The sequence below is a fragment of the Peromyscus californicus genome, unplaced genomic scaffold, assembly GCF_007827085.1.
Source record: "Peromyscus californicus insignis strain IS unplaced genomic scaffold, ASM782708v3 Scaffold_11__1_contigs__length_118956290, whole genome shotgun sequence".
NCBI classification, from domain to species: Eukaryota; Metazoa; Chordata; class Mammalia; order Rodentia; family Cricetidae; genus Peromyscus; species Peromyscus californicus.
Genome location: NW_026294402.1, coordinates 88,887,103 through 88,914,267, shown reverse-complemented (window position 1 = coordinate 88,914,267; position 27,165 = coordinate 88,887,103). Strand labels below are relative to the sequence as shown.

At 41.1% G+C, this 27,165-nt stretch overlaps 1 protein-coding gene across 1 annotated transcript in view; it reads right to left on the bottom strand.

Moving 5' to 3' along the window:
- Nucleotides 1–27,165, bottom strand: part of Slc9a9 (solute carrier family 9 member A9) — a 550,545-nt gene that overhangs the window by 488,101 nt on the left and 35,279 nt on the right. The window contains exons 3-4 of the mRNA XM_052716929.1: nt 20,049–20,126; nt 18,514–18,590 (exon numbers count right to left, since the gene is read on the bottom strand). Coding sequence (XP_052572889.1) covers nt 18,514–18,590; nt 20,049–20,126 — 155 coding nt within the window. The remainder of the gene's footprint in view (nt 1–18,513; nt 18,591–20,048; nt 20,127–27,165) is intronic.

Below are 27,165 nucleotides of genomic sequence, written 5' to 3'. Positions count from 1 at the left end.
TCTTCCCTCGGAGACAAGCTCCTACTCTGGCTGGTACCAGAAAGCAGGAAACTTGGGGAAACTCCAGCTCTTGGGATTATTTGTTTCTATAGTCTGATAGGCTAAGAGGGGGAGCAAGTGTCCTCTTAGACATCTTCATTTCTTCTAGGGTGGTCACAATATAAGTCTGTGCAGTAGTTAGAGTCAAACTTGGCAAGACCCAGTGACTTTCTGTGGTCCAGGTGTTCAGCTATCTGGGATTGCTAAGTGAACTCACAGGAGCCACTGAACAGGCATATGATACTAGTGATGGGTTTGTTTTTGAAGTTGAGCCAGCGACTTTCAAGCTGTGTTGTGCCCTGGTGACAGACACGGTGTGAAGCCTGTTAACTGGGAGTAGATCCCAGCTCTTCACTTTTGCCACATGACCTTCAGCATTCAGCAAGGTCTCTCTTCTTTCTGGGCTTGTGTCTTGTCGTTGTAAATTGAGGACAAAGTATTATCCACTTTGTGGAGAGTGAGGCCTGAATGGATTCACATATGGGAAGTGCTAGACTATCACTGATATGAAAATTGTTGACATCTATTCGTTCTTCTCTTATTGGGTACATCACATTGCATATATTAAAACGGGGAGAAAAGAAATGCTCTTTCAGAGAGCAAAACCAGAAGCTCAACTATGATTGTGTGACAACTTCTAATTATGAAAAATTTCATATTCTATTCAAGAGGCCCAACTGAGCCTTCTGGATTGACCTGACAGTATCCTAAGAGCTGGGTTAAAATGCTCCAGTGTGCTTGCAGCTCTCCTGGAACCCCTCGACTTCCTCCCCAACTACTCAAGTACCTCGTTGGTATTGCAATTTGGTTGTGAAATGTCTTTCATAGTCCCATATGTTTGAACACTGGGCCTTCGGCTGATGGCGCTGTTCAGAAAGGTTGTAGACCCTTTAGAAGGTAGAGCCTCATTGGAAGAAGTGAGTCATTGGGGTGGCCCTTCTGGTTTTATGCCCACTCTCTGCCACCTGACGACAGAAACACTGTGACTGTGCTTGTCACACTCCTGCTTCCATCCCTTCCTAAACCATGAGCCCCAATAAACCCCCCTTCAGTTGCATTTGTCGGGTATATTGTAACAGCAATAAAAAAGCAACACGGTGTGTGTGTGTGTGTGTGTGTGTGTGTGTGTGTGTGTGTGTGTGTGTGTGTGTGTGTGTGTGTTTCCTCCAGCTTTCTCACAGTGAGTCACTGGCCTCACTGTGGTCTCCACCACTTATCCTTGTCTCTGCTGCCCAGCAGTGTAGGACATGGATTTGGTTCTCATTCTCAGTGCTGACTTTGTGATGGATCCCAGATCGCAGGACTCTGTTCTCACAGAGGGGCCTAAGCTTGCTGATTTTGCTCCTCACGGGCCCCTCTTTGAAGAAGGATGAGAAAAGATGCACTTAGTGCCCATTTATGCAACTGTCTGCTGTCTGGAGATGGGTTTTATCTCCCCTGGGAAGATGCTAAAGCAACAGGGATAATGAAGGAGACATGTCTCAGACTAAACTCAGAGCTGATGGAATTTAATGAAATGATGCTTATGTAGTGTCTGACACTTAGTAGGTAGTCAATAATTAATACCCTCCCTGGAACACTGGAGAACTCAATAATGAATAATTCACTTCTTTCAAGCTCACAGAGTCATTTTTTTTCATTTCCAGGCAAAATTTGGCAGTTGGATTAATTGATATTTGCCATCCATTTTCTCAAAAGTTGAAGTTTGACTATACAGAAAATTTTAACAAATGAATTTAGAACCATTGAAATTGCTATTTATAAAGTCTCCCACCAGAGGGCACAGTATAAAAGCCAATGGCTGCTCAGCTAAGGCAGTCAGGTCATTTACCTTGCAGAGCATCCCATTTTGTACATTTTGGAGTAGACGCTCAGCTTCCTCCCTGGTGACAGTTGTCCCTACCTCTTCAACATCCATTTTAATATAAACCCATACTCCACTCTTCATGTTTAAGGTTTGACTGACTCTGAAATCCACAAATAATTTTTATCAAAATGGCCTTTCACACCTGCTTATTAAAACAGGCCTTTAAAAAGGTCCACCTCATCTTCCCAGCAGGCAAGGCGATCAGAACTTTCAAATGATTTTGAGATTTGAATTTGGAATAACACATGGAAGTGTTCTCTGAGCACATTCGAAATCATCTTTGACTCTGAGCCACTTTGGAGACATAAAAGCCAATTCTAGATTTATCAGCTTGTGCTGTGCTATGAATCTGGTTTATATGCAAATCCCTGAACTCTGAGAAAGTGTAGCATTCTTCCATATTCCAAACAAAATCTATCACCCTCAGAATTTAAGTATCTGTTCTTTAAATCTGAAGTCTCACATTTTTTTGGGAATCGATCCATTGCGTTTTTAAAAATGTGTGTTGGCTTAAGTCAGGGATAGGATTTCTAATACTCTCGTTATTTGCACTTGCAGAAGGAGATGGTAATGAAGGTCACCACTAACATCCTCTCCATCCTTGGGTAATGGTGATGAAGGTCACTGCTTACATACTCTCCATCCTTGGGTCATGGTGATGAAGGTCACCACTAACAACTTCTCCATCCTTGTGTAATAGTGATGAAGGTCACCACTAACATACTCTCCATCCTTGGGTAATAGTGATGAAGGTCACTGCTTACATACTCTCCATCCTTGGGTAATGGTAACATCATCACCCATCTTCTCAAATTAAATTTTGTATAAAACATTTACTCCTTGGATTTGTTCTTGATTCTGATTTGGAGGACTTACACACTGAAGTACCACTGTACATCATTCCTGTAAACTAAAGGTTACTTTTCTCAACTAGCTTCTCTACAAGATAGCGGATTCTTAGGAGCTGTCTTATTAGAGAAAAAAATTAAACTGTAAATTAAAGCAGAAGAGTCAAATAGTATTTAATGTCAAAAATTAGAATTTATAAGAGGGGATTTTTTTTCTAGATCAGAATATTTTTGCCCAATGACATATCACAAGAAATATTCTACCTCCTTTTCATCACAGATGAACATTTTTTTATAACTATACCAGGAACATAGTTTAATGAAGGAGAATGTATCCCAACATATGTTTCTTATTTTAGAAAGGCTGTACAATTTAACACTTCCCATCATAAGAATTTTGCAAACTCACTTCAGGGTACTAAAACCCTATTCTTGGTGTGGAAATTATCTTCAGAGAAACAAAGAACTCACCATAGTCAAGGTAAAAGATACACAAATTTGGGGTTTCCAGTGAACAATAGGGTCCCTAAATAGCATTTTCAAAAATCTCTTTCCTGACCCCACACTCTGCTTTTATTATATTTAACAGACATAAAATAATTTTCACAACTCTCAGCAAACATTATAAAAGCTTGCTCTTGATTCTTGGAATCCCCAGCCTGGCACTGGGAGATCCAGCAATGAGGTCATGCCTGAAACTCCACCCTCTTAGCTCTTTCTGGAAACTAATGTTTTCATTTCAACCCAAACAATCAGGATTTCTTGAAATTCAGCTGCCTCAATTCACACTTAACTGGAAAAATTCAAGTTATGGAGGAAATCACCTAAGTATCCAACAACCTCCATCTTTCTCAGGCCAGTAAAAGAAAATCAGAATTAAAAAAGTTTATCTAAGTCTTTTGTGAGTCAAAAATATTCTTGGGCTGCAAAAATGGCTCAGTGGTTAAGCGCTTGCTACTCTTGGAGAGGACCAGGGTTCAATTCCCAGCCCCTCCATTGTGGCTCACAGCTCTACAGAACACCAGTTCTAGGGGATCCAGTGCCCTCTTCTGTCTCCATGGGCACTAGGCATGCACGTGGTGCACAGATATACATACAAAGAAAACACTCATACACAAAACAAAATAACTTTTTAAATATTTTGAAAAAATACCATTTTTGAAAGTGTCTCTTAGATAATTTTTTGATGATTTTGGTGGAATTAAAATTTGTTTCGAAAAATTAATTATCCATCTTATGAATATTATTCACCTTAAAACCAAAAGGTATTTTCTAAACTACTACCTGAAAGTGTTCCTGTGTCTTCTTTCCTTTCATGAATGACCCCACAAAGAGGAATTCTTTGAATCAACCCTCCTGTGCACTTCTCAAGCTCTATGGAAGAGGATTAATTAATTCAGCTAATAGTCTCTGTAAATTATTGCAATAAAATGGCATGCTGAATAAAAGGCTTTTGGCTAGGGGGTGGTTTTTGAGACACAGTCTTGCTAAGTTGCACACGCTGACCTCAAACTCACTATGAAACTCAGATTGATTTTAAACTCAGAGTCATCCTCCTGCCTCAACCTCATACAGTTCTGTGTCTATAGGTTTATACCTATAGTTAACATTTTTATGCTAAGCAAAATGATCCAATTTTTATCGTCATATTTAATAGATATGAATTTATTCTTTCCAATCCCTGTGAATATTCCTAAATGCTGATGTTCAGTTTTGTAGTGAGGCCCCCAAGTCTGATAGCACTCAACTCCCTGGGCAGCACAGGTCTGTACCCAACACTGAACTAAATTCAGGTCCATTTTCGGTGTGATCCTGACAGGTCCCCACATGTTATGATTCTAATTGGCCTTGACAAGTGCTCATAATTAAATCATATGAAGAATATTAACACTATTCAAAAATTCTTCAGCATATTTAAATAGCTATGAACAACTCAAGGTTAAACTATAATCTCTTAAATTTCATGGAAATTTAAAACAAAATAATTTCCATTCTTCCTGAATATTGGAATTTTTAATGTGGAGGGAATGGAATCAGAGCATGTGTTTTGGAATGATATTGTGCTAGTTAAGCGTGTTCCTTGTAACTTCTCCTTCTGGAAGCCTGGGAGGGAGGGGGAAGGGAGTGGTGGAAATTATTTGGCAACCATTAAGAAGGTACTTTAGAAGTAGTTGTATTTTCCTAATATGATAGATGTAAGATTAGTTAAATTTAGAAGGAAATGGAGAAAAACATTTAGGGCGATTTGTATTTTTTTCCAACAGAAAAACCAATTTCCTTCCCCCTAAAAATTCAATGGAAGTAGCCAAGCTAAACTAGAGGTCAGTGGAGGCAATGGATCAGTTGAGTCTAAGGAGAGCTTAGAGACACAGCTCCCGAAACGTGCAATTTGGGCTGTAATTGAGCGAGTTAACGTTAGCCAACCTGCAAGCTCTGTGTATGTAATTTCCTCTAGAGGAACTAAATGCAGTTTTGAAATGTTTGAGAACATGGCATCTGTTACCAACGCTAGACTTTTTGTAACATAGGTTTTACCTCCAGGCCCTGAACAGCTTCACTACGTTATCATCCTTTGTGGATGGACATCTCTGAGGAAAAGTTCAAATCCTAGCGTGCATGAGAAGCAACTGAGATAAAACGAGTTAAAATCCCGTTTTGAGGTTGAAAGTGCTCTGTATGAGCACAGATATGTACACAGAGGCACATACAACATACGTGATTATGTTATTTATCAAACCTCTCATTAAGTCTCAAATTTTGTCTTGTTTTGTTTTAGGTGACAGATCTGAAGAGCAGGTTTCAAGGGTGAGTAGTCCCTTAATTACTTTGGAAAAACCTTTGCCAAGAGCCAGAAATCTGAACAAATAATTATCCTTCACTCTGACAAATATTAATAGCATTTGGGGAAGTAACTGACCCTTGGTGTTCGTAGCCATACAGTAGATTAATGTTGCCCCTGACTGTCTCTTATAGTTATAAAATGAAAATATGATAAGCTATGTAAAATCACTGTTTGAGGGCAGAGGGCTAGGAAAACAGTTCCTTTTACTATATTTCTAACCTGAGCTGCCTTCCCTTAGATGCAGTGAGACCAGAAGTGAAATTACTCCCTGAAGCCTGAGCCTTGCACAGTAAATACTCACATTCTTCCAAATGAGTTTCTCTTTACTTTTCACTTTCCTAGGATAATGTTGCCCTCTTTCTGCACTCCTAATTCCCCTCCACTGGGATAAGGCTGTAATTGTATTTAGTCCTGTGCAGTGCAGTGTAAAATAATCAGGTCATTGATTTCTGTGGAGGCCTTAAATCTGCAACCTACAATAGCTACTGTTTTGCTGCAAATTAACAGCAACATCTTCACAATCATGCAAGCAATTTATCTTGATGTGGAAGAAGCCAAGGTTTGTGTCGGAAGAGGAGGGCTTGGTGATAGAATACCAAGCTATGAAAAATCAATAGGAACAACTGAACTTTGAAACAAAAGCCGCAGGGAGAGTCAGAAGCAATTAACAGGTGATGTGGAAGGAAGGGAATGTTGTCACATTACATGGCACAAAAATGTAATGAAGATACGACCTGTTTAAAAAAAATTGGTCTGAATTACAGTTAATTAAGGATCAGCAATTCAGTAGACTAAGTCTCAGGCAAATCTCCCATCTACTTATGACTTTGTCAGTTTGGGTACTTAAAGAGAAGAAGCAAAAGTTTCAAGAGAGCTAATATCCACTCCTTAATATAGAGGAACTAAAGTGTTAAGCTTGGGCTACTGAGCAAGCATGGTACCCATAGCAGGTATAAAGGACTGAGAAGAGGACCGTTATATATGTGAGGCTGATTAATGGAGACTTTCTCAGCAACCTTAGTGTCCAAGGTCTCAGATGGCCAGGTGCCAGGATACAGAAGTGGAAAAAGACCATCAGACAAGATGCTCCAGCTACAGCACGCCTAATGACTTCGGGGAGTTCATGTACCTAAAAGGGAGCCAACTTTCAACCAGTATAGGACAGGAGGTACCATGGAAAATATGTTACAGTCTATTGATTATGAAAGGGATCATATAAATATAAAATATTTATAAAACATAAATCCTATTTTAAATTAACAGGCTATTTTTTTAATAGTTTCAGGTTTACAGAAGAGTAGAAGTATTCTAAATATGATCACATCCCCTCACTCCAGTCTCACATTACATCTTGCACTATCTGGTCCACTTGTTATACTTCCAGAATAATGCTAATACATTATTACTGATTAAAGCTCATAATTGACATTTTAAGATCTTCTCTTTGCCTTACACATTCTATGTAAATATTCTTTCTTGCGATTCCTTGAATTTCTATTGCAAATTAACTAAATGTTTGGTATAAATCTATACAACAAATTAGGAGAGCTCTCAAAATACTTTGTAAGTTCTTTGCTATTACAGCAAAAATTAGAAAACTTTTCTAATAAAGCAAATTTGGGACGTCTTAGAGGTAAATATATGCTGTAAATTATTTTGAGGGAAATCTTGAAGGATCAAGTGAGTTTTCTACCTAGAAAGTGTGCAAGGCAGTGCTTGGCACATGTGGAATTCTTTTTTTTTTAAAATGTGTAGCCCAGGCTAGCCTTGCACTCTTAATCCTCCTGCCTCCGCCTCCTTCAGCAAATCCTGCAGGCGGGCGCCACCACAACCAACGTGAACTTCTTAAAGAATGCAAGAAACTGTCATTGCTGTACTTTATAATTCTGTTTTATTTTGTTTTGTTTGAGACAGGGTCTCAAGTAGCCAAGCTGACCTTTAACTGCCTATGTAACTGAAGATGACCTTGAACTCCTGGCCCTCAACTCTTCATTCATTCATTCATAAGTTATAGATTACAGGTACATGCTACCACACCCTGCTTTGTATTTAATATTTCTTTTATATGGTAGAATTTACTTAAAGAGAGAAAACAAGTGTACCCTTAGTACTCCAAGGAAATCATTGATTAATAGTTTCAGAAAGCACTAGAACTTGCAAGAAAAGTACAGGTAAAGAGAACAAAATCACTCTTACATTTTAAAGGCAGGAGATGCAACCAAAAGGCAAGTGGCTGAGAGTCATACGGAAATACAGACCCGAGGCACCTGCCATCTGGTAGCAATGACCTTCAAGACTGCACTTGCTTATCAATGCTGAGCAATGATGTCACCATCTGTAGTCATGATTCCATTGACCACGTGGGTTGCTTGTAGGAAATGAGCTTTCCACCTGCCTCTCATGCAGTGAGGATTAGCAGGCAAGAGTGAAATAGGCCAGGAAAACCTCTCAGAGCTGTAGTTAAGATTGACTTCTAGTCATTTTATTGGGACCATTTTAACTTAACGACATCGGAATATAATTGCTAAATCAGGTTGAACACTTCCTACACCTGAAGTGCTAAAATCCTTCGACCAGAACACTGAACATTTTTCATTGCAATATTTCTCTGTGCCAGGCTAACAGTGTTCTACCAATTATCTTCTGTATAATACACATACTATTTTGTCTAGACATGTGTCATATAAATCTTTCAGCTAATGAATCATCAAATCAGTTGATTTGGTTTAGTTTTGGTGATTTCTGAATAATATAGATTAAATATTGGTTGAAATTATTTCTATGCCTATAGTCTGCATTTAGTAAATCCTAGGATAATTATTAAATCTCTCTGCTAAATTTGGGAATGTGGAACATTTTAGTGCTAGTGGGAGTTAGTACCTAGGGCTCTTGTTAAGATGTGACCAAGGTTGGATAAAGCACAGGGACAAATAGCCAAATGAATGGAAACACATGAACTATGAACCAATGGCTGAGGGGTCCCCACTGGATCAGGCCCTCCGAATGGGTGAGACAGTTGATTGGCTTGATATGTTTGGGAGGCATCCAGGCAGTGGGACCAGATCTTGTGCTCATTGCATGAGTTGGCTGTTTGAAACCTGGGGCCTATGCAGGATTGTTTGGCTCGGCCTGGGAGGAGGGGACTAGACCTACCTGGACTGAGTCTACCAGGTTGACCTCAGTCTGTGGGGAAGGCTTTGCCCTGGAGGAGATGGGAATGGGGGGGGGGGGTGAGGGGGACGGGAGGGGGGGAGAACAAGGGAATCCGTGGCTGATATGTAGAACTGAATTGTATTGCAAAATAAATTAAAATAAATTAAAAGAAAGAAAAAAAAAGAAAAAAAAAAAGATGTGAATCCGGGCTCAAGAGGTCTGTGTACCATCTGAGACTGTGGATGTCTAACAAACTCCTGATGCTGTTGATGTGTTGGAGGATGCAATTCAGTTGCAAGTATGGCCTTGGCATACTCCAGAATCAGTGACATTTCATAAAAGTCACTAAACAACCAGAGCCTTAGGTACATGTCTCAAAAGGGGGAGCTAAGGACAGAAACATCTATCTGCACTGACTACTGTGAGGTTAAAGTGAGACACTGAATATAGAGTTAGGGGCAAGCACTCAGAAGATACACACAAGCTAGCTGATGTCACTTATATCATTTTTTCCCATCTGTTTGACAATGGAGGGATGCATAGCTTTCACATACTTCCATTAATTCTCTTCTCATTTGGCAATTTAGTTATGGACTCATGAAAAGTAAGAGCGATGAAAGGTCGGCCTTGTAGGAAGCACAGGTAAGGATGAGGAGGGCTAGTGTGTGAGGTTCAGACTGGGATGGATTTGACAGTCAAACCCACAGTGAGAAGGTTGTATGGCTCTGCTTCCTCCTTGGGATCATTGGGCACCTGTCTGCAAGGGGAGAGGGGGCTAAAGTGACGGGGGAGGGAGCTGAAGGCAGTGAGCAGGGTCAGGTGGGATGGCTTGTGAGTCTCTGGAGACTACTCTTGGCTCTTCTGGGAGACAGCTTAAGTGTTACAACTCTGCTTTATTCCAGAATGAAAAGGGAATATAAAGGCTGGGGACAGTGGCAGGGGCGTCATCTAATTTGCACTAAGTGGCACGCTCCTATCATAAGGCTTTGTATGTGGCAGTAGGGTCCGAGGGCAGAGCTCCTAGTACAAGTCTTGGTTACCATATGTGCAGCAGGGGGAAAACTTCTAGCAGGAAACTGTGCCAAGGATCACATTAGAGATAAATTAAGCATCAGGCTTAGAGACAGCTTCCAGAGAAGTCCAGTCTTCCAAGAAAAGGGACATTCTCCAGGTAAGGGCAGGTAGAGAGCAGGAAGTCTCCCTGGGGAGGGAGTCCCCCATGTTGCTGAGCTTTAGAGAGATGCAGACCATGATAGACTGCAACCTCTGACCAGCAAGACTGCCTAACGGATTGAAGCCAGAAATTTTATGTTTGATGATGATGGCCTTTATTTCTCTCCACCTGAACATCGCCCACATAGCTCCTAGGCAAGCTCCAATAAGCAGTCTCCAGCAGTCAAAACTCTAGCACTTCCTGTCTGTTCTGTTGCTTTCTACTTGGCTTTCTTATACCAATCTTCATATTCTCACTAAAGTGGTGGGGAGTGGTTCCTTAAAAGTGTATGTCCCCAGTTACCACCCTATCGTCAACAGAGTTATATCCAAACTTTGGAATACAGGTTAGGATATGGTCTAAAACTGCCTCTCCACCGTATTTAACTGCTCTCATGTCCTCTGGCCTCCTGGGACAACAGGCAGTATGAACGCTCTGTCTGGCTGCTGGCCTCTGCTCTGCTGTCTTGTCCGATAGGATCTTGTCTGATCGGATATCCACTCCTGGATCCCTGCTTGGCTTTCTCTGGAACAGTTTAAGATCTCAGGTTAGCAGTCATGTCCCTGGAAGCTCTTCTAGTCCCTTACATGTTTCTGAAGCCCCACCCAGAGCAACGCATGTGCCCTGAGTCCCAACCAAGTCACAATCAATCATCAGACACTTGAGGGAGCCAGTTTCAGTTAAGCCACCTCATCCCAGTCAAACATGACCGACTTTAAGAGAGAACCAAAAACTAGCCAGGAGAGCCTTCCTTAAACTGCTGAGTCATGCTTGCTGTTCAAAGACACCAAGAATTGGAGGCTGAAGGTTATTACATGAGACTAGAAATGAATATAGCCTCCCTTACTGTTTCTACTTTTTATGAGTGTGTGTGTGTGTGTGTGTGTGTGTGTGTGTGTGTGTGTGTGTGTGTGTGTGTGTATGTGTGTAAGCAGGGCTACATATACTGTTATTCTTCTATCAAATTTTTGATAAATGAGAAAAAAAATACCAGACTTCACATTTTAGGGTGCTAGCCAATGAAGGGAAGGCTTGGGCTATTTCATTTACTAGGAATCCTACAGCTAGAAGCCTTCAGCTACATTGCTCTACGGAAGGACTCTGCAGACAAAAAGTCTTTCAGAATACTTTTTAATAATTTCCACATTTTTCTTTCATGATTAGACACTGCTCTTGTTCCACCCCAGCACTTTTACATAACATTCTCCAGTGCTTCCAATATTTCTTTTTCCAATTTGGAGTCAGGTTTCATTTTTCCTTGGGAGGTCTTTCTTTTTTTCTTCTGGACCCTGTCATTTTTATCCCCAGCACTGTCCAGGGCAGCAAGGGAATTAGACTAGCAAATCAATATGTCTCTCTTCCACCTCACATTGCCCCTCTGATGTTCTCCCTGGTCTCTTCCTTTCTACCCTCTGTTTCATTCCCCCACACACTTCCCTCTCCTCTCCATCGCCAGCAGTATAGTCTGTGTATACTGCGATGTGGATAGAAGAAACCACCCTGTCAGCAGCCTGGGCTGTCCCTTCACAGATTAGAGATTATGTTTCTTATTTGGCTCTGTCTGGGAAGGAATGGATTTATTTTTCCCCTTGATACCAGCAATAGCTACTCTAGCCCGCTCAGAATCCAGAGTAAATGAATGCACACTGGAGGCCCAGGCCTTCTAGCCTGGCCCAAGAGGCCTCTCGGAGCTACTTTTGAAGTCCAAGAGAGAGACAGAGAGTAGTCCAGATGATTGCAAGAGAGAGAAAAGATGGTTGAGAAGAAAGGAACCAGAGAAGGGAAGACAAGAGAAGTGCGGATGGAAGAAAGAGGGGAAACGGGCTTGGGGACTCAGAATGATGGACCTGGGGATGCTGGCAAACACTCCCTTGGCACTCGACTCAGAAGGATGGACCTGGGGATGCTGGCAAACCCTCCCTTGGCTCGTCTCCCTCCTGCTGCCTGCCAACCCAAACTGTTCTCATTAAAACACACAGAGGAAAACAATAAAAGAATAGTTTTCCAGGATTGGAATGAACCGCAGGGTAACAAGGCAGAAGTCTATAAATCCGTTACATAGCTCCTTCCACTTGTCCTCTTTGTTTTCTTTTTAATGTGATTGATACACGCAAGAGGTTGTACAGAAGACATATGCAGCTTATACATCATAATAATATACTAGACAGTGCAGCTGGGGAAACACCCAGACCATGACTCGGCATATTATCCGTAATGTATCTCTCCTTTGTGTTTCTTTCCATACCTCTTCCTTGCCTTTCCCGCTTCATGGCACTGAAATCTGTGTTTTCAGTCCCCTTATTTATTACACACTTGCACACATATTTTCATGTCCACATGTATGTGTCTTAATAGTAATCAGTGTTGGTCAGTTACAAACAATGATGTTATAATCAATGTGTCCATTTTACATCATATTTTTGAGATTCATCTCTGCTCTCATAGATGATGTTATTGCTTTTCCTTGCTGTAAATTTTTATGTTGTGTGAATTTACTTGTCTATGCTACTGATGGAGTCTAAATTGTATCCAAGTTTCCACTCTGGTGACCACTGAAGCTACAAATCCCCTTATGTACACTCTCTCCTGTTCATATCCAAGGGGATCCCTAAGAAAACTTAAGGTATGCAATTATGAACAAAATACAAAATACGATATTTATAAATGTGAAATGTTTGCATATTCATAGCTATATTGTAGTAAATTTATATGAACAAATAAAGAACTAATGATTCCAAAGGAATAATATATCCTGAGTCTTTCTGTATAAAATATTAAAACCTAAGAAGCTGATGTGACTAAGACTCATTAGTAGGTAGGTGGATCATTGTGGACACAGAGTGTAGGTCATTCTAAAAGAATTGAGAGCCACAAAATAAAAAGAATATCTGGAAGAAAATTCTGGAGAAATGCAAGGCTAACTATTAAATGGTATTATCAAAATTGGCTATACATTTGAGATGAAAATTTCAACTGGAAATCTATTGTCCACCAAAACCGAAACTGTTCCCCCAAATGGACTCCCTACAAACTACAAACAGCAATTAAGAAGAGAGCGCCTTAGGGGTTCTAGGGCAGAGAAGGACTTACTAAAGGAACACAAAACTGCTAACCAACAAGAAAACACTATGTGACCCGAGAGATGCACTTACGAACTGTGTAAGTGAATATGGATTAATATATGCAACATACAAAGAGCTCTAAAAAGTCTGTGGAAAATGAACAAAACAACTCAGATGGAAAAAAGGATTATAAAAGTATAAGCAATTCAATAATCAGGAAGTCACAAATGATGGCTACAATGCAATTTCATTTTGTACCTACTGGATTGTGAAACATTAAGAAAAAAATGGTAACCTGACTTTGGAAAATGATCTTGGTGTTATTTTGTAAAAACCTGAGTAGCTATTTTAGATTTACATCCCCGAACTTCCACTCTTCAGCTGATAGGATGGATGGCCATCAAGTCCAGGAACAAAATGGGTAATAACTACCTTACCACACAAGGTAAAATGACAGTATGTGTATTTCCAGACTTTATAGCCATTCTCAATGTATTCTAAAGAAGCCTTCAGTCCTAACTAAATACAGAGATATATAAAACCCTAACTGTTACAACTACATCTTTGCCCAGGCTTTTAGAAAATCGAGGTTCTTTTTATTTTCTTTCTTTTTTACAGATTGTAGCTCCCTAGGGGCTCTGATGAAATGGCGAAATCTGTGCAGCCTCTCGCCTATAAAAATTCATGACTAACTTAAAGAGCTTCATTCCTCCCTGAAGTCTTTGTGCATGACCTCAGGGTTCTTGTTCCTCAAGTTGAGGGCTCATCTCAAGGTTTTTTCTCTTTGTGGGGTTTGAGCTTCAAGAGATGAGTAAGTCTCAGCTTCTCCCTCTGTCTGAGATGTCAACTTCACTCAGCTTCTGAAGGACCAATGTGCCCCTTCTTTAAGGACTAAGAAATCAGTATTTGGGGGGCTGCTGGGACTCACTCTACCAGTAGATCTAAGGGTCCCCAGGTGAGCAGCCATGTCCACTGAGAGGGCAGCAACAAGCACCCATGAAGCCCCCTGCAGGATTGTGCATCATGGACAAGGCTGCTGGGCATCTTAATATTCTGCATATATTAAGGATTCCTATGGGAAAATAAGTCCTGGGGAATGCTGGCATGAATAATGTAAACAACCTCATATTTATAAATACAGGTTTTCCTGGGCGAAGGATCAGGATTCCAGAAACATTAAAGAAGTTAAGTATAGTCGATCTTCCTTCTAGCTGCCTCCAGTGAGAGAAGGCAGGTTCGATTTCCTCTATGCAATCATATTTACAGCTAATTCTTAAATGCCCAGATTGCATAATCACGAGCTATAATGATAAATGTATGAACTTGAAATCACTGAAGGTCTAATTTATCAGGCAGGTGAAGCAACTCAGTGCAAACCACGAGGACTGTAATGGCTGTATTAAGAGGGTAGGGGCTGCTGAGAATGTGCACTCTGGGGTCTGGCAGGCTCTACCATTCACTACTATTTAATTATTGTCTAGCTTTGAGAAAGTCTCAGACTTGGCAGCCTTGCACATAAGCGTAAGTAACAACAGTGGTTATCTCATGAGGTTATCGTGAGATGACACATATGAAAAGCTCATGTCAGCACCTGACATGAGAGAACAAATTAAAAATGCTAGTTATTCTCTCTATAGATATTTCTGGTATTGTGCAGTTGGTTTAAATTCTCTATTAACAGAAAAACTAAAAAGAATACCAGTCTCATGCTCTTATAAAAGCATCTTGAGCCAGCAAGATCGCTCAGTGAATAAAAGTACTCTCCATCAAACCAAAAAAAAAAACCAAAAAACAAAAAAAAACCAACTCAGATCCCTGAAAGTCACATAGTGGAAGAGGAGAATGATGGATAGCTACATATTATCCTCTGAGGCCCATATGAGTGCCATGTGCCATGGTATGTGGGGGTCTACACACACACACACACACACACACACACACACACACACACACACACACACACACAGTTTAAATGAAGTTATGCCACCTGGGGTGATAATGTTCTCCTCCAAGACTACCTAACAAAATTAATCATAGTCCCAGGCATGAGAAAATTCCTTTTGAGTTATTGGTCAAGGGAGTCCAAGAGATACTCCATAAACAACATAGGCTTTACACTGTATTTTCATTGCCTCCCAGAATTTGAAGGTAAGTCCCTATTGCTGACGATGCCACATACTTCAGACACAGGACTTCAATGATTCTGCTGGATCTGACGTGGAAGCCTTCTTCCTAAGGATTAGTTCTCATAGTACCAGAAGGTGCTATGGAAGATGACAAGGGACAAAAGAAATCAATAGTCCCAACTAACTGTAAAGCCTTGATCCACAACAATGACCATGATGGTAAGATATTCCAAGGGTACAATAGTGGCACTTTTATCTTGGGGGTAACCAACAACTTTCTTATTGTACTTCAGGCACTAGAAACCTAGCTGAGTAGGCATGGCTGGTCATCAAAGGAGAAGCTACTCCTCTTTCGTACACCACTTTCCTAAACCTGTGTAACTTCTAACTGCATTCTACATACTTAACCTTACACCCACAGATAAGTGTAGCTCTCATTCCTCATCAAAGAAGCTTCTTATTTTTATAGAAGATGGAGATCATTACAGAAGTCCACAACTTGTCAAAATGCAGAGAACAGCTGAACGTGGGATGCACAGGCCCGACAGATAAATCAACAACACAACTTGTACACTTGAGGCTCAGGGAAGTTTGTAGACTATCGGGTGGAAAGATCGTGAAAACCAGAGGAATAGGACATCCACTGTTGGGTCTTATGATGAGAAGCCACATCCATAAGATCTCAAACATATGGTCACTTAAATGAGCCCTACACAATGACAACACCAGTTAACACGCCAACACGAATGGCAGAAATCTCACAGGCTGCACCTCTAGGTGAAGAGCTACAGGCAAATAATGGCTGCTACTGGAAAGAAAATCAGTCTTCTCCATGGACAAGGCCCTGATAGGTTAATCTCCAGTGGCCGGTACTACACACATATGCATATGAGCAACACTAAATGGACTCAGCAGGCTGTATCTATCTATTTATATGTGCATATATGAAACAATAAAGGAGAAGAGGTCATGAGCTTGAGAGAGAGAGATGGGGAACACAGGAGGAGCTGGAATGAGGAGAGAGTTATAAAAGATATAAGTACAGTACTCATGTATAAAATCTCAAAAAAAAAAAAAAAAAAGAAAAGAAAAGAGAGCAGCCTGCAAGATTTTGTGACTCCTATAATACACAGTGTAAACAAAGAACATAGTTCTGAAGATTTTCCCAGAACTCCACTTTTCCTCAAATCACCATTTAAATTTCTGGTTATACACATAACATCCATTAAAAGAAGCTAAGTACAGTGAGACAAATCTTGAATCTCAGCCCTTTGGGAGGCTGGAGGATTGTGACAAGTTTGAGGCCAGGCTTTTCTACAAGGCTGATTCCAGGCTAACCTTGGCTAGCCTAGACTACACAGTGATGCTTCTCCCCACAAAAAAATTAATTCCTAATTGCAATAAGTGAAAATCACCATGCATATCATGTATGGTTCCTTTTATTTTTTAAGGACTACTTCAGATCTAAGAAAGAATAGAGATTTTTAAGAAATAAAAGTATAAAATATAAATATATGTAAATATACTTAAAATGAGATGTATAAAGAAAACAGGATATTAATGAGAACTAATTATACTATAATTAAGTACTGTCTAGTCATCTTGAAACTTTATCCATTGAAAAATTCAGATCCTCTCATATCCTCAGCTGGGCGGTGGTGGCACACGCCTTTAATCCCAGCACTCGGGAGGCAGAGGCAGGTGGATCTTTGTGAGTTTGAGGTCGGCCTGGTCTACAGAGTGAGATCCAGGAAAGGGGCAAAGCTACACAGAGAAACCCTGTCTCGAAGCCACCCCCCCGCAAAAGAATTCAGATCCTCATGATACAAAACTGTTAAAATTGATGTTTGCTATCAATCAACAAATACCTGTCAGGAGGCCATATATCTCAGAACTCTCTGTGAGCATGGCGCGGTGTATAGGGGTATAGGGAAGTCAAGAACACACTCTACTAGGTCAGAGCTGAGCTTTTGAGTTCTGTCTTGATTATAGTCTGTTTCTCACTGATGATAACACTGGCCTAATCAGTTAGTCTTTCAAGATGCTTCCTCTTCAGACTGAGCAGGTTTAACGACATAGATCTTTAAGGCCCTTACCAGTTTCAAAATTTACATGTCGAGCTCCTGCATACACGCACAGGTCATGAAGGCCTCCCAAAACAGCTTGGTGAAGGACCAGGCATGCTGTATCTGTCAGGTCACGGGCAGTTTAATGACCACTCAAGAGTCTAGATGTGATGAGTCTTCACTCCTGCAAGCTTCCACTTTTAGGTACTAGCTGCTTCACCAGAGCACCCATGCTACACATGTTCACAGACTACACAGCTCAGTTGTTCTAACATTGACTAAACAAGTGTTCAATACAGACTCCTCCTGCTCAGGTTTGCGTAGAGCCCTGACACTGCCTCAGCTTTGGCTGGCACACACTGAATACCTCCTAAGAGAAGGGCTGGAGGTGTAACTGGCATGTACGCTCAGCATCACTTTCTTGGTTAGAGTGATGATAGCTGCAGGCAGTAAAAAGGAAAATCACAAGTAGAGTCGGCGTGTCTCACAGTTTAAGACAGATGCCTCTTCACAGTCACAGCAGTGGAGTATCTTTCTGCAGTGGGGCTTTCATGTCCTGGTAGACCAGACAAATGCCACCCTATTGGATCTTCTTTTGCTCTATGGTGAGCTGTGTGCCTGAGTCGCCGCAGTTAGACAGTGGACCAGTGGCATAACCAATAAATATATTTAGAAAAAAAAAAAGAGGCTCACATTCTACAGTGCCGCCCCAGCCATATACAATTCTGCTGATGTTTGAAGCTCTCTGTTTCAAGCTCCTTGCTTATAAATTTCCCTTTAGAAGAAAACTCTTGGCATATAGTTACTGTCATATTTCTGTCAAATATAGGTAAGGCCCTACAAAGATGATGGAAAAAATGAATCGAGACCATATACATCACTCAAGCTAAGTAAGAATATGATTGACTTTGCATAACTCAGGCCAAGTGGTCCACACACCTAAATCAGAAGCACAAACTCACAGGGAAAATCCAGTCACCCAGCAGCAGTGTGCTTTGTTCTGAAGCCTTATGTTTGTCAGAAGATATAGAAATGTTGGACCAGGGCTGGAAAAAAAAAATCTATGAAGAAGTGATGTCCTGGGACTGGGGGTGTCTGGCACTCGGTGGCAGGAGGCTTGCCTACCAGGCTAGATCCGCAGCATGGTAATGCAACAAAACAGCTAAAACACAAATGGAGTGAGACAAACCCAAACGTGATGCACTTGGTTCAAGAAGCAGGAGTTCAGGAACCTGAGATCCCATCTCACATTGCTGCCCTCCATCACCCCAGAGCTCAGGCTCTGAATGTCACTTACCCTATGACCACACAGGAGATGGCTGTTCCCAAGAAGGCATAAGTTAAAATGGATCCCAAGTTTTGAAAAAAGTGTCTCTGGGGAGAAACAGAAAACATTTCATAGAGTACATCTGCATTTCTTACTGAAACAGGAAATAAGAATAAGCCAAGCCACTCACAGCCTTCCCCTCTCTCATTATTTAAGCAAATCTTCTTGGGGCCTCATCCTTGGATCCACTTCCCTTGGGTATGAAGCTTAGTAAGTGATTTCTCCACAATGAATAAGGAGAAAAGAAAAGCAATGAAAACATCTGGTTGATGATGCCAAGGGAAAGATAACCCACAGAACCGCCTAGACCCCAGAAGAGGGAACAGGCTGGGCATGAGTGGTCAGGGCTCTGGGACAAGTGCTTAACGAAGCCACAGTTGTCAAGAAGGGTTTTGTAGACATAACACCTTTAACTTTTAAAACCTGATTCTAAGTGACTTAAATGGCATCTGACTTTCATAGAATATTCTGAGTTCTCTCCTTCCCACATCTTCTGAGTGGGAACATTAAAATCTAACTAAACAAATATTTTATGACTCAAATATGAAATGATGCCTAGTACTGAGGTAAGGTATGAGGAAGGATGACCTGCAAAAATCTAACCTGAATCCTTTCGAGTACTTGCTTGGGAACATTCCCTTCCAGGTTTTCAGTGAGAGCGGAACAGCCAGCATTGACAGCAAGAGGGAGCCTGGAGTCCACAAAACACAACAACAGCAACAACAAACCCCTCCATGTCTGCAATGAAGAGGCTGCCTGGCTGCTGGGTATGGCAAGCTAAGGGGAGGCAGAGGAGAGCCCTGGAAGTCTCCACGGTGCTGCTAGGCAGCACAAGAGAGGCATGTTCCCTCTGCCCCGCTTTGTGGCACATCACTAACCACCTAAGTGAATGTCTAACCTGTGACATGGACAGTCAGCCTGTGCCCAAGAACTGTCAGGCATGAGCTCAAAGACAGAAAACTATGTTTCTCTCTGTGGACAACCACGTTCTTCCTGACTTTGCTCGGTGGTGATAAACCCAGTGTGAGCCAGCATGTGAGTGCTTGGTGCACAATCATGTAGGATAACACTGTTCAATGGCCAAATCACACAGTTCACGTGTCATTTACAGATCTCCTAGAGGGCCACACTAAACTTTTAAAAGATGAAATGGAGTTTGTTAATGTTTTGTTTAACACAGTATATTCCTAATGCTATAGTTTCTTTACAAAAATCAGTATAAAACATTATTGAGATGATTTACATTTTTCTTTAAAATGCTAAGATTTTAATATCTAGTGTACATGTTGCATTTACAGTATATCTCACTTTTAGACAAGCCACAGAGTTCATTAGCTATGTGTGGTTTAACAGATTTAAAAGAATTCCAAGAATGTCAGGGTTAAACATTTATTGCATGATCTACACAGTGCTGTTCTTACTGAATTGGAAATCCCATAAAATGTAACTACCTCTCATTAGTGTTGGCAAAACTTCTACTTAATGACAGGGACACTTAGGTTTACCTTTTTCAGACTGTATCCTGCATGAAATATAATGGGAGGCAGTAAAACGTTGAAGAAGATTTCTGGGTCAAATGTCATCTGCCAAAGAAAGACAAAAGTCAAGTTAGACATGTGTTTACAAAACAGGCATAGGACTTTTGCAAAGGTTATATGAAGGCTATATTGACATGCTATTAAATTAGCAAAGATAAAAATAAGAAAAAATAAGAGAAAATACAAAATTAGAAATTTATAAGTATACTATCATGTAAAATAATATTTAAATCTAAAATGTAGATTTTTTTATCCTGTTGCTAACAATAACAGCCAACAAAAATATCTCAATGAAATCTCTCTAGGAGAGAAAGCTTTTTCTTTCAACTTGATTAGTCATTCCTAATTTATTTTATTATTCTAGTTTTCACTATATAGTCCAGAATGACCTTGAATTCACAACCCTCCTGCCTCAGTCTCTCCAGCACTGGGAGGCATCACCATGCACAGCTCATTCTTCATAGCTCAAGTGTTTTTAATTATATTTCACTTTTTTTTCTTGGTCAAAAAACTCTCATGTTCAAGTTTTTAGCTGTTGATAAAAATTTAAAGTGTTTCCCAAATGAAAGATATTTAGAGAGATTTGTCTTCATTTTCTCTATTTATCCTCCTCCAAAGTTTAAAATATATTTCCAAGCTGAGGAAAACACTTTTGAAAACGAAGATGCATTTTCTAGCATTTATACATGGCTTTTTACTTGTGTTAAAATAAACTTAGCCAAAAAATGTATGAACTGATGTGAAGTATAATGAAATGAGATGTGAGAATTCTTGAATCCAGTATCTGCTGTACACTTGACAATTTGCAAAGAGCTCATTTGATTTCTAAAGCCATCCTACACTAATCCTCATCTTTATCTCTCTAATATATATAATCATGCACACATACACACTCACACACACCACTCATTTTATCCCTGAGACCCACCCACCATTAGGATGCTCATCCAAATCCCTAGATGCATAGGTTTCACACTCTAATTTGCAGTCTTCCTCTTGTTGCCTTACTCTGCATTCCTTTCTGAAGTAGATCCCAGAAGTGGCTTTGCTGTGGATCTGCCCAACCTCTCCACCCATACTGCCTCTTCTCTTGGTATTCGTAGCCCTTGGCCCCTCCTGGTAGTCTGTTTTTTTTGACATACATTGAGTGATGACTGGCTTGCTCTGTTTTCTACATTAAATACAGGATCACAATGATACCTTATCAATTCAGTCCCACCTTGGTCCCTTCCCATGCCTAGACCATGGTTCAATATGTATTTACTCAGTTGAAAAGACAAGAGAATTATCTTTGGGAGTCAAACCTGTTAAAAGGGAACGACTCACACTTGGCCTCATCACAGGTGAGGAACAGTAAGTGAACATTCAGAAGAACCTCTCTAGGACTTGGTGGCTTTCCCCTTAGGACATTGAGGACACTGTCAGACCTTTTCTTCTCCCTTCTCCATGCTCAGTTTCAACTCTGCTCATCTAATTAATATTTAGGGAGGGAAGGTGGAATAAGTAGGAGCTGCTAACTAAGCTTGGTTGATTCTATATCCATTGATTCTATACCTCTGTACCAGTGAGCATCTAGGCAGGTCATCAATGCCCCTGACTTCCACCAGAGGCCTATGGTACATTGTCCTGGTTAGGGTTATCATTGTTGTAATGAAATGCCATGACTAAAGCAACTTGGGGTGGAGGTGGTTTATTTGGCTTACACTGTCCTGAAGGATGTCAGGACAGGAACTCAAACACGGCAAGAACCTAGAGGCAAGAGCTGATTCAGAAACCATGGAAGGGGACTACTCACTGGCTTGCTCCTCATGGCTTGTTCAGTCTGCTTTCTTATAGAACCCAGAACCACCAGCCCAGGGATGACACCACCCACAATAGGCTGGGCCTTCCCCCACCAATCACTAATTAAGAAAATGCCCTATAGGTTTGCCTACAACCTACAATCTTATGGAAGCAGCCGGGCGGTGGTGGCGCACGCCTTTAATCCCAGCACTCGGGAGGCAGAGCCAGGCGGATCTCTGTGAGTTCGAGGCCAGCCTGGGCTACCAAGTGAGTTCCAGGAAAAGGCGCAAAGCTACACAGAGAAACCCTGTCTCCAAAAAAACAAACAAACAAACAAAAAACAAACCACAATCTTATGGAAGCACTTTCTTAATTGAGGTTCCCTTCTCTCAGATGACTTTAGCTTGTGTCAAGTTGACATAAAACTATTCAGCATATACATCCTCGGTTTTCTGCCTGAACCCCATGGCCTTGTTCTTATGGTATTTTGCTCCACTAGCTCCCTCAACATCAGTTTATCAAAGTTCATGAGAACTGGGATGTGATAGCTCAGCTTATCTTTCTACACCAAGTCTAGGGGGCACTGGGGAATTTAGATGGTCATAGATTGGCTGTTTTTGAGTAGGTAACAATTCCTGAGTCCATCAGCTTTAGGTCTTGGGTCCACACAAGCCCTCCCTCCAGCAGGGATAAAGGTCATGGCCTGGTTTTTAGCCTAGCTTGCTGTGTGCATCGTCTTCGGAGTGTTTTACATGTCCTACAGACAGAGAATGGGAGACTAACAGAGCTGCTTCCTGCCCAGCTGTGCCCTTAGTCACACCCTCCTGGTTGTCTTATCTTAGTCACCATTTCACCCGTGTAATTCCAGTTTCTAGGAAAAGGAAAACATCTTCAGCTAAGAGTATATCCTTATTTGCTTCTCTACATCATACATAGTTTACTCCTTCATAAGGGTTTAAAACATTTTTTTTTCAGTTTTTTGACAGATTGAAGAATACCTGGAGGCTTCTAGCAGGCTAACAGTTCTCATCTCTCTCACTCCTGGGCTATCAAAACTCACAGTACTACACAACTACCAGGCAGTAACTGACCAAACACCTTAGAGATTGAAGAAGGCCAACACAGAGAAACAATGGAAGACATGTCTTCTTGGCAGCTGCTATTCATTCCCAGGGATACTGTGGTATACTCTGGCTGACATTTTATTGAGCACCCACAGAAAAATGGAGATGGCAACTTTGCATTGCTATAACTCATCACTCTGCCATCCATTCTGAGAGGTGTACTAGGCCCTAGTGTAGTTGGATTTTTCTTTGGGCTGCTAGCTCACACACACAAAAAATGACACAGAGACTTATTATTAATTATGAAAGTTCACCCTATAACTTAGGTTTATTCCACTAGCTCTTATAACTTAGATTAACCCATCTCTATTCACCTACGTTCTATTATTTCATTCGGTTATCTTTACTCTGTACCACCCATCCTGCTTCCTCCAGGTCTGGCTGGTGACACTGCCTTTCTTCCTCTATGAGTCTTCTTTGTCCCCAGAAGTCTCGCCTAACCTCTTCCTGTCTATCTAATGGCCATTCAGCTCTTTATTAAACCAATCACAGTGACACATCTTCACACAGTTTAAAGGAATGTTCTGCAACACCCTAGAACAAAATGCCAAACCCATTTCACAGATGAGGAAATGGGGGCTTCAAGACTTTGAGATGTCTTAGCTTGTCTAAGTCAAGCAGCTAGAATTCTAGGTGTAGGTTTCTGTCCCCAAGGCCTTTTTGTCTCTATCATTCCTCCACACACTGCATGCTAAAAACCTTACCTTCTGACATCATAAATTAGATTTTTCTCTGCCCAGAGTCATCTGAGGGGACTTTGTCATCAGAATTATAAACAAAAGGTGCTGTTCACTGACTGCAGGACTTGAGACAGTTCTCAGCTTTACTGTTGTGGAATGAATGGTTACTGTTTAACTGGAAGATTGATTTGTCTGCACACATCTTAAAGACCTTTTGGCAGTCCTGTACTAGACACCAGAGGCAGGATGACTTAAGACCTATATTCTAGAGCAGTAGTTCTCAACCTGTGGGCCATGACGCCCCTGGGGGGTTACATATCAGGTATGCTGCATGTCAGATATTTACATTATGATTCATTACAGTAGCAAAATTACAGTTATGAAGTAGAAATAAAATAATTTTATGGTTGGGGTCAGCACAACATGAGAAACTGTAATAAAGGGTCACAGCATTAGGAGGGTTGAGAACCACTGCTCTAGACAGTCTCTGCTCGGTGTGAAAGCAGACAAAACTAACTGAACAATTCCCTGCTAGTTAAACTGACCAACACGCTTTCCAAGGGACAGAGAGCTTTGTGAAGAAAATTATTCAGGCTGTAATGCCCAGCAGGCCCTCCTGAGGGCTCCTTGAGGAAGTAACATTCAAGCTGATATGAAAAAAAAAAAACATAAAAAAGCACCAAAAGAACAAAGAGAAACCTAGACAAAGAGAATAGCACTTGCAGAGATCTGAGGCAGGGAGCAGGATGCCAAGACTGGAGTGGCTAGGCCAGGCACGCCAGGTGGGAATGTGGCCGAGGAGACCAAAAAAATGAGAGGTGAGACTTATGGGAATCTGGATAGAAACAATCCCAGGAGAAAGTTGGAGCACAGATGAGATAGATCTGACCTCACGCTTTAGGACAGTGGCTCTCAACCTTCCTAATGCTGTGACCCTTTAAAACAGTCTCTCATGTTGTGGGACTGTTTTACCCCACCATTAAATTATTTTGTTGCTATTTCATAGCTGTAATTTTTCTACTGATATGAGTTGTAATGTAAATATGTGATATGTGACTCCTGGGTAAAGGTCGTTTGACCCTTAAAGAGGTCGCAACTCTCAGGTTGAGAACCGCTGCTTTAAGAGATGCAGTTGGCGACAGCTGCAGAATCCAGGCCTGGTGCTGGGGGAAAAGAGCATCTTCTGGAGGTGCTGGGAAGCAGGATGGACAGTTGACAAACAGATGGTAAGGAAGACAGGAAAGGAAGAATTACTTCTGGGACTCTGCACTTGAGGAGCAAAGAAGACAGAGAGAGAGAGAGAGAGAGAGAGAGAGAGAGAGAGAGAGAGAGAGAGAGAGAGAGAGAGAGAGAGAGAGAGAGAGGAGGGAGGGAGGGAGGGAGGGAGAGAGAGAGAGAGAAAGAATCTCACATGATGTGAACACAGTTAAACTCATCATCTTGTTTTGTGCATTGCCTCACTTAAAAAGGTCGCTCTGAAGGCGGCAATCTCCACAAAGGGTAAAGTTGGCGATGTTCACCCAATGTGTAAAACAAACTACCCATTATTTTAAAAAAAAAGTTAGGCTAATTCTACCAGGGTTTGTGGTTTGTAATTTATTCTTGGCTCTTAAGACATCTCCCCTCTGCTTTATAAATTCTGTAATAGATTCTACAACATTAATGTTATAATTTCATTTTTTAGTTTCCAAACTTCTGGCTTTTAATATATTAAAATCAAGGCAGTAAGTCAAAGGGCCCCATTTCAACTCTAAGCCCTTCATGATCTAGAATCCTCATTATCTAGGTTACCTAGGATAGTTTTAAGAGTGTGGACCCAAAGAGCCATGCTGCCTAGGCCCAAACCCACTCCTTGGCCTGGGTAGCTGTTCATCCTCCTGGTGCCTTGATTTCTTTACTGTACAACAAATAATAATAGGTTATGTACAGATAAGGTCGTTAGAAGGAATAAGTGATGTCATCTTTAAGCCCTGTACCATTACCTGGTACCTAGTTAGCAGTTTGTAAGTGTTCATTATTAATATAAAATAAAAAAAATCTTTCTTAGTGAGGGTCACCATGACCAAAAGCAATTTGAGGAGGAAAAAAAAAATATCTGGCCTATACTTCTACACCACTGTTCATCACCGAAGGAAGTCAGAACAGGAACTCAAACAGGGCAGGAACCTTGAGGCAGGAGCTGTGGAGAAGCCATGGGGGGGGGAGGGGGAGCTGCTTACTGGCTTGCTCCTTGTGGCTTGCCCAGCCTGCTTTCTTATAGAGCCTAGGACCACTAGCTCAGGACTAGCACTACCACAATGGGCTGGGTCCTCCACCATCAATCATTAATTTAAAAAATGCTCTACTAGCCTGATCTTATGGAAGCATTTTCTTAATTGAGGTTCCGTCCTCTCAGATAACTTGTGTTGAGTTGGCATAAAACTATCTGGCAGAGTGAGTAAAGGTGTTTTTGGCAAAGCCTGATGATCTGAGTTCAATATTTGGGATGCATATGGTATAAGGAAAAAACCAACTCCCACAGTTGGCCCTTGATTTCCACTTGTGTGCTGTATCACATGTACACACATATATACACTAAATAAATAAATGTAATAACAAATATAATTACAAATATATTTACATTGTATTTGTATAATATATTTTATATAAGATACATATACAATCATATTTATGATTTAAATATTAAAAGTATAAAAACAAATAACAAATATATTTACAACATTTCTCCCTTCCCTTTTCTCCTTCCGAGGCCTCTCATATATGGGAGTATACTCCACCCTGCTTACTTTCAAGTTCATGGCCTTTTTTTCATTAATTGATATTGTATGCATATATATGTATATGTACATATATATTCCTAAATATAACCTGCTCAGTCTGTATATTGTTACTTATATGTATGTTTTCAGGGCTGACCATTTGCTACCAGATAAGCAGGTATGTTCTTCCCTGGGGAAGACTATTTCTATCAAACCCCCCACTCCAAGAAAAAAATACCCACCAAAGATCTCCTCTATTTTCAGGATCTCCTGACCATTCCACACTTGTGTAAAAATGTGGGTAGAGATTTTAATGCTCTCTCTAGGTTGACTCTTCCTGAGATGGTCAGCTACACCATCATTGCTCTAGATCTGTGGGGCAGCTGTGAGTGTCCCAAGCAGAGGAGCATCGGTGAAGCTGGAGGGATGAGCATACAGCTGTGAACATCTGGAAGGTGGAAGCTCGGTGGCACGAACTCCTCACAGAAAAACCCTTGCCTTTGCAGCTTTCCTACAGAAATCGGGTGAACTGCCGAAGCAGAACTTTTCAATAATCAGAATAGCCCAGTCCCTGCACGCGGGTTAACCAGCACGCAGGTTAACCAGCACGCTGGTGGATCACAGTTTCTGCAGCAGCCAGATGGAGCCAGCAGGCTGAGAGCGGCTCGCAGTGCAGGGGGATTTATTTGTGTATACAAACAGATTTGTGTTCCTTTCAGCCTAGCTCTAGGCTTAGTCG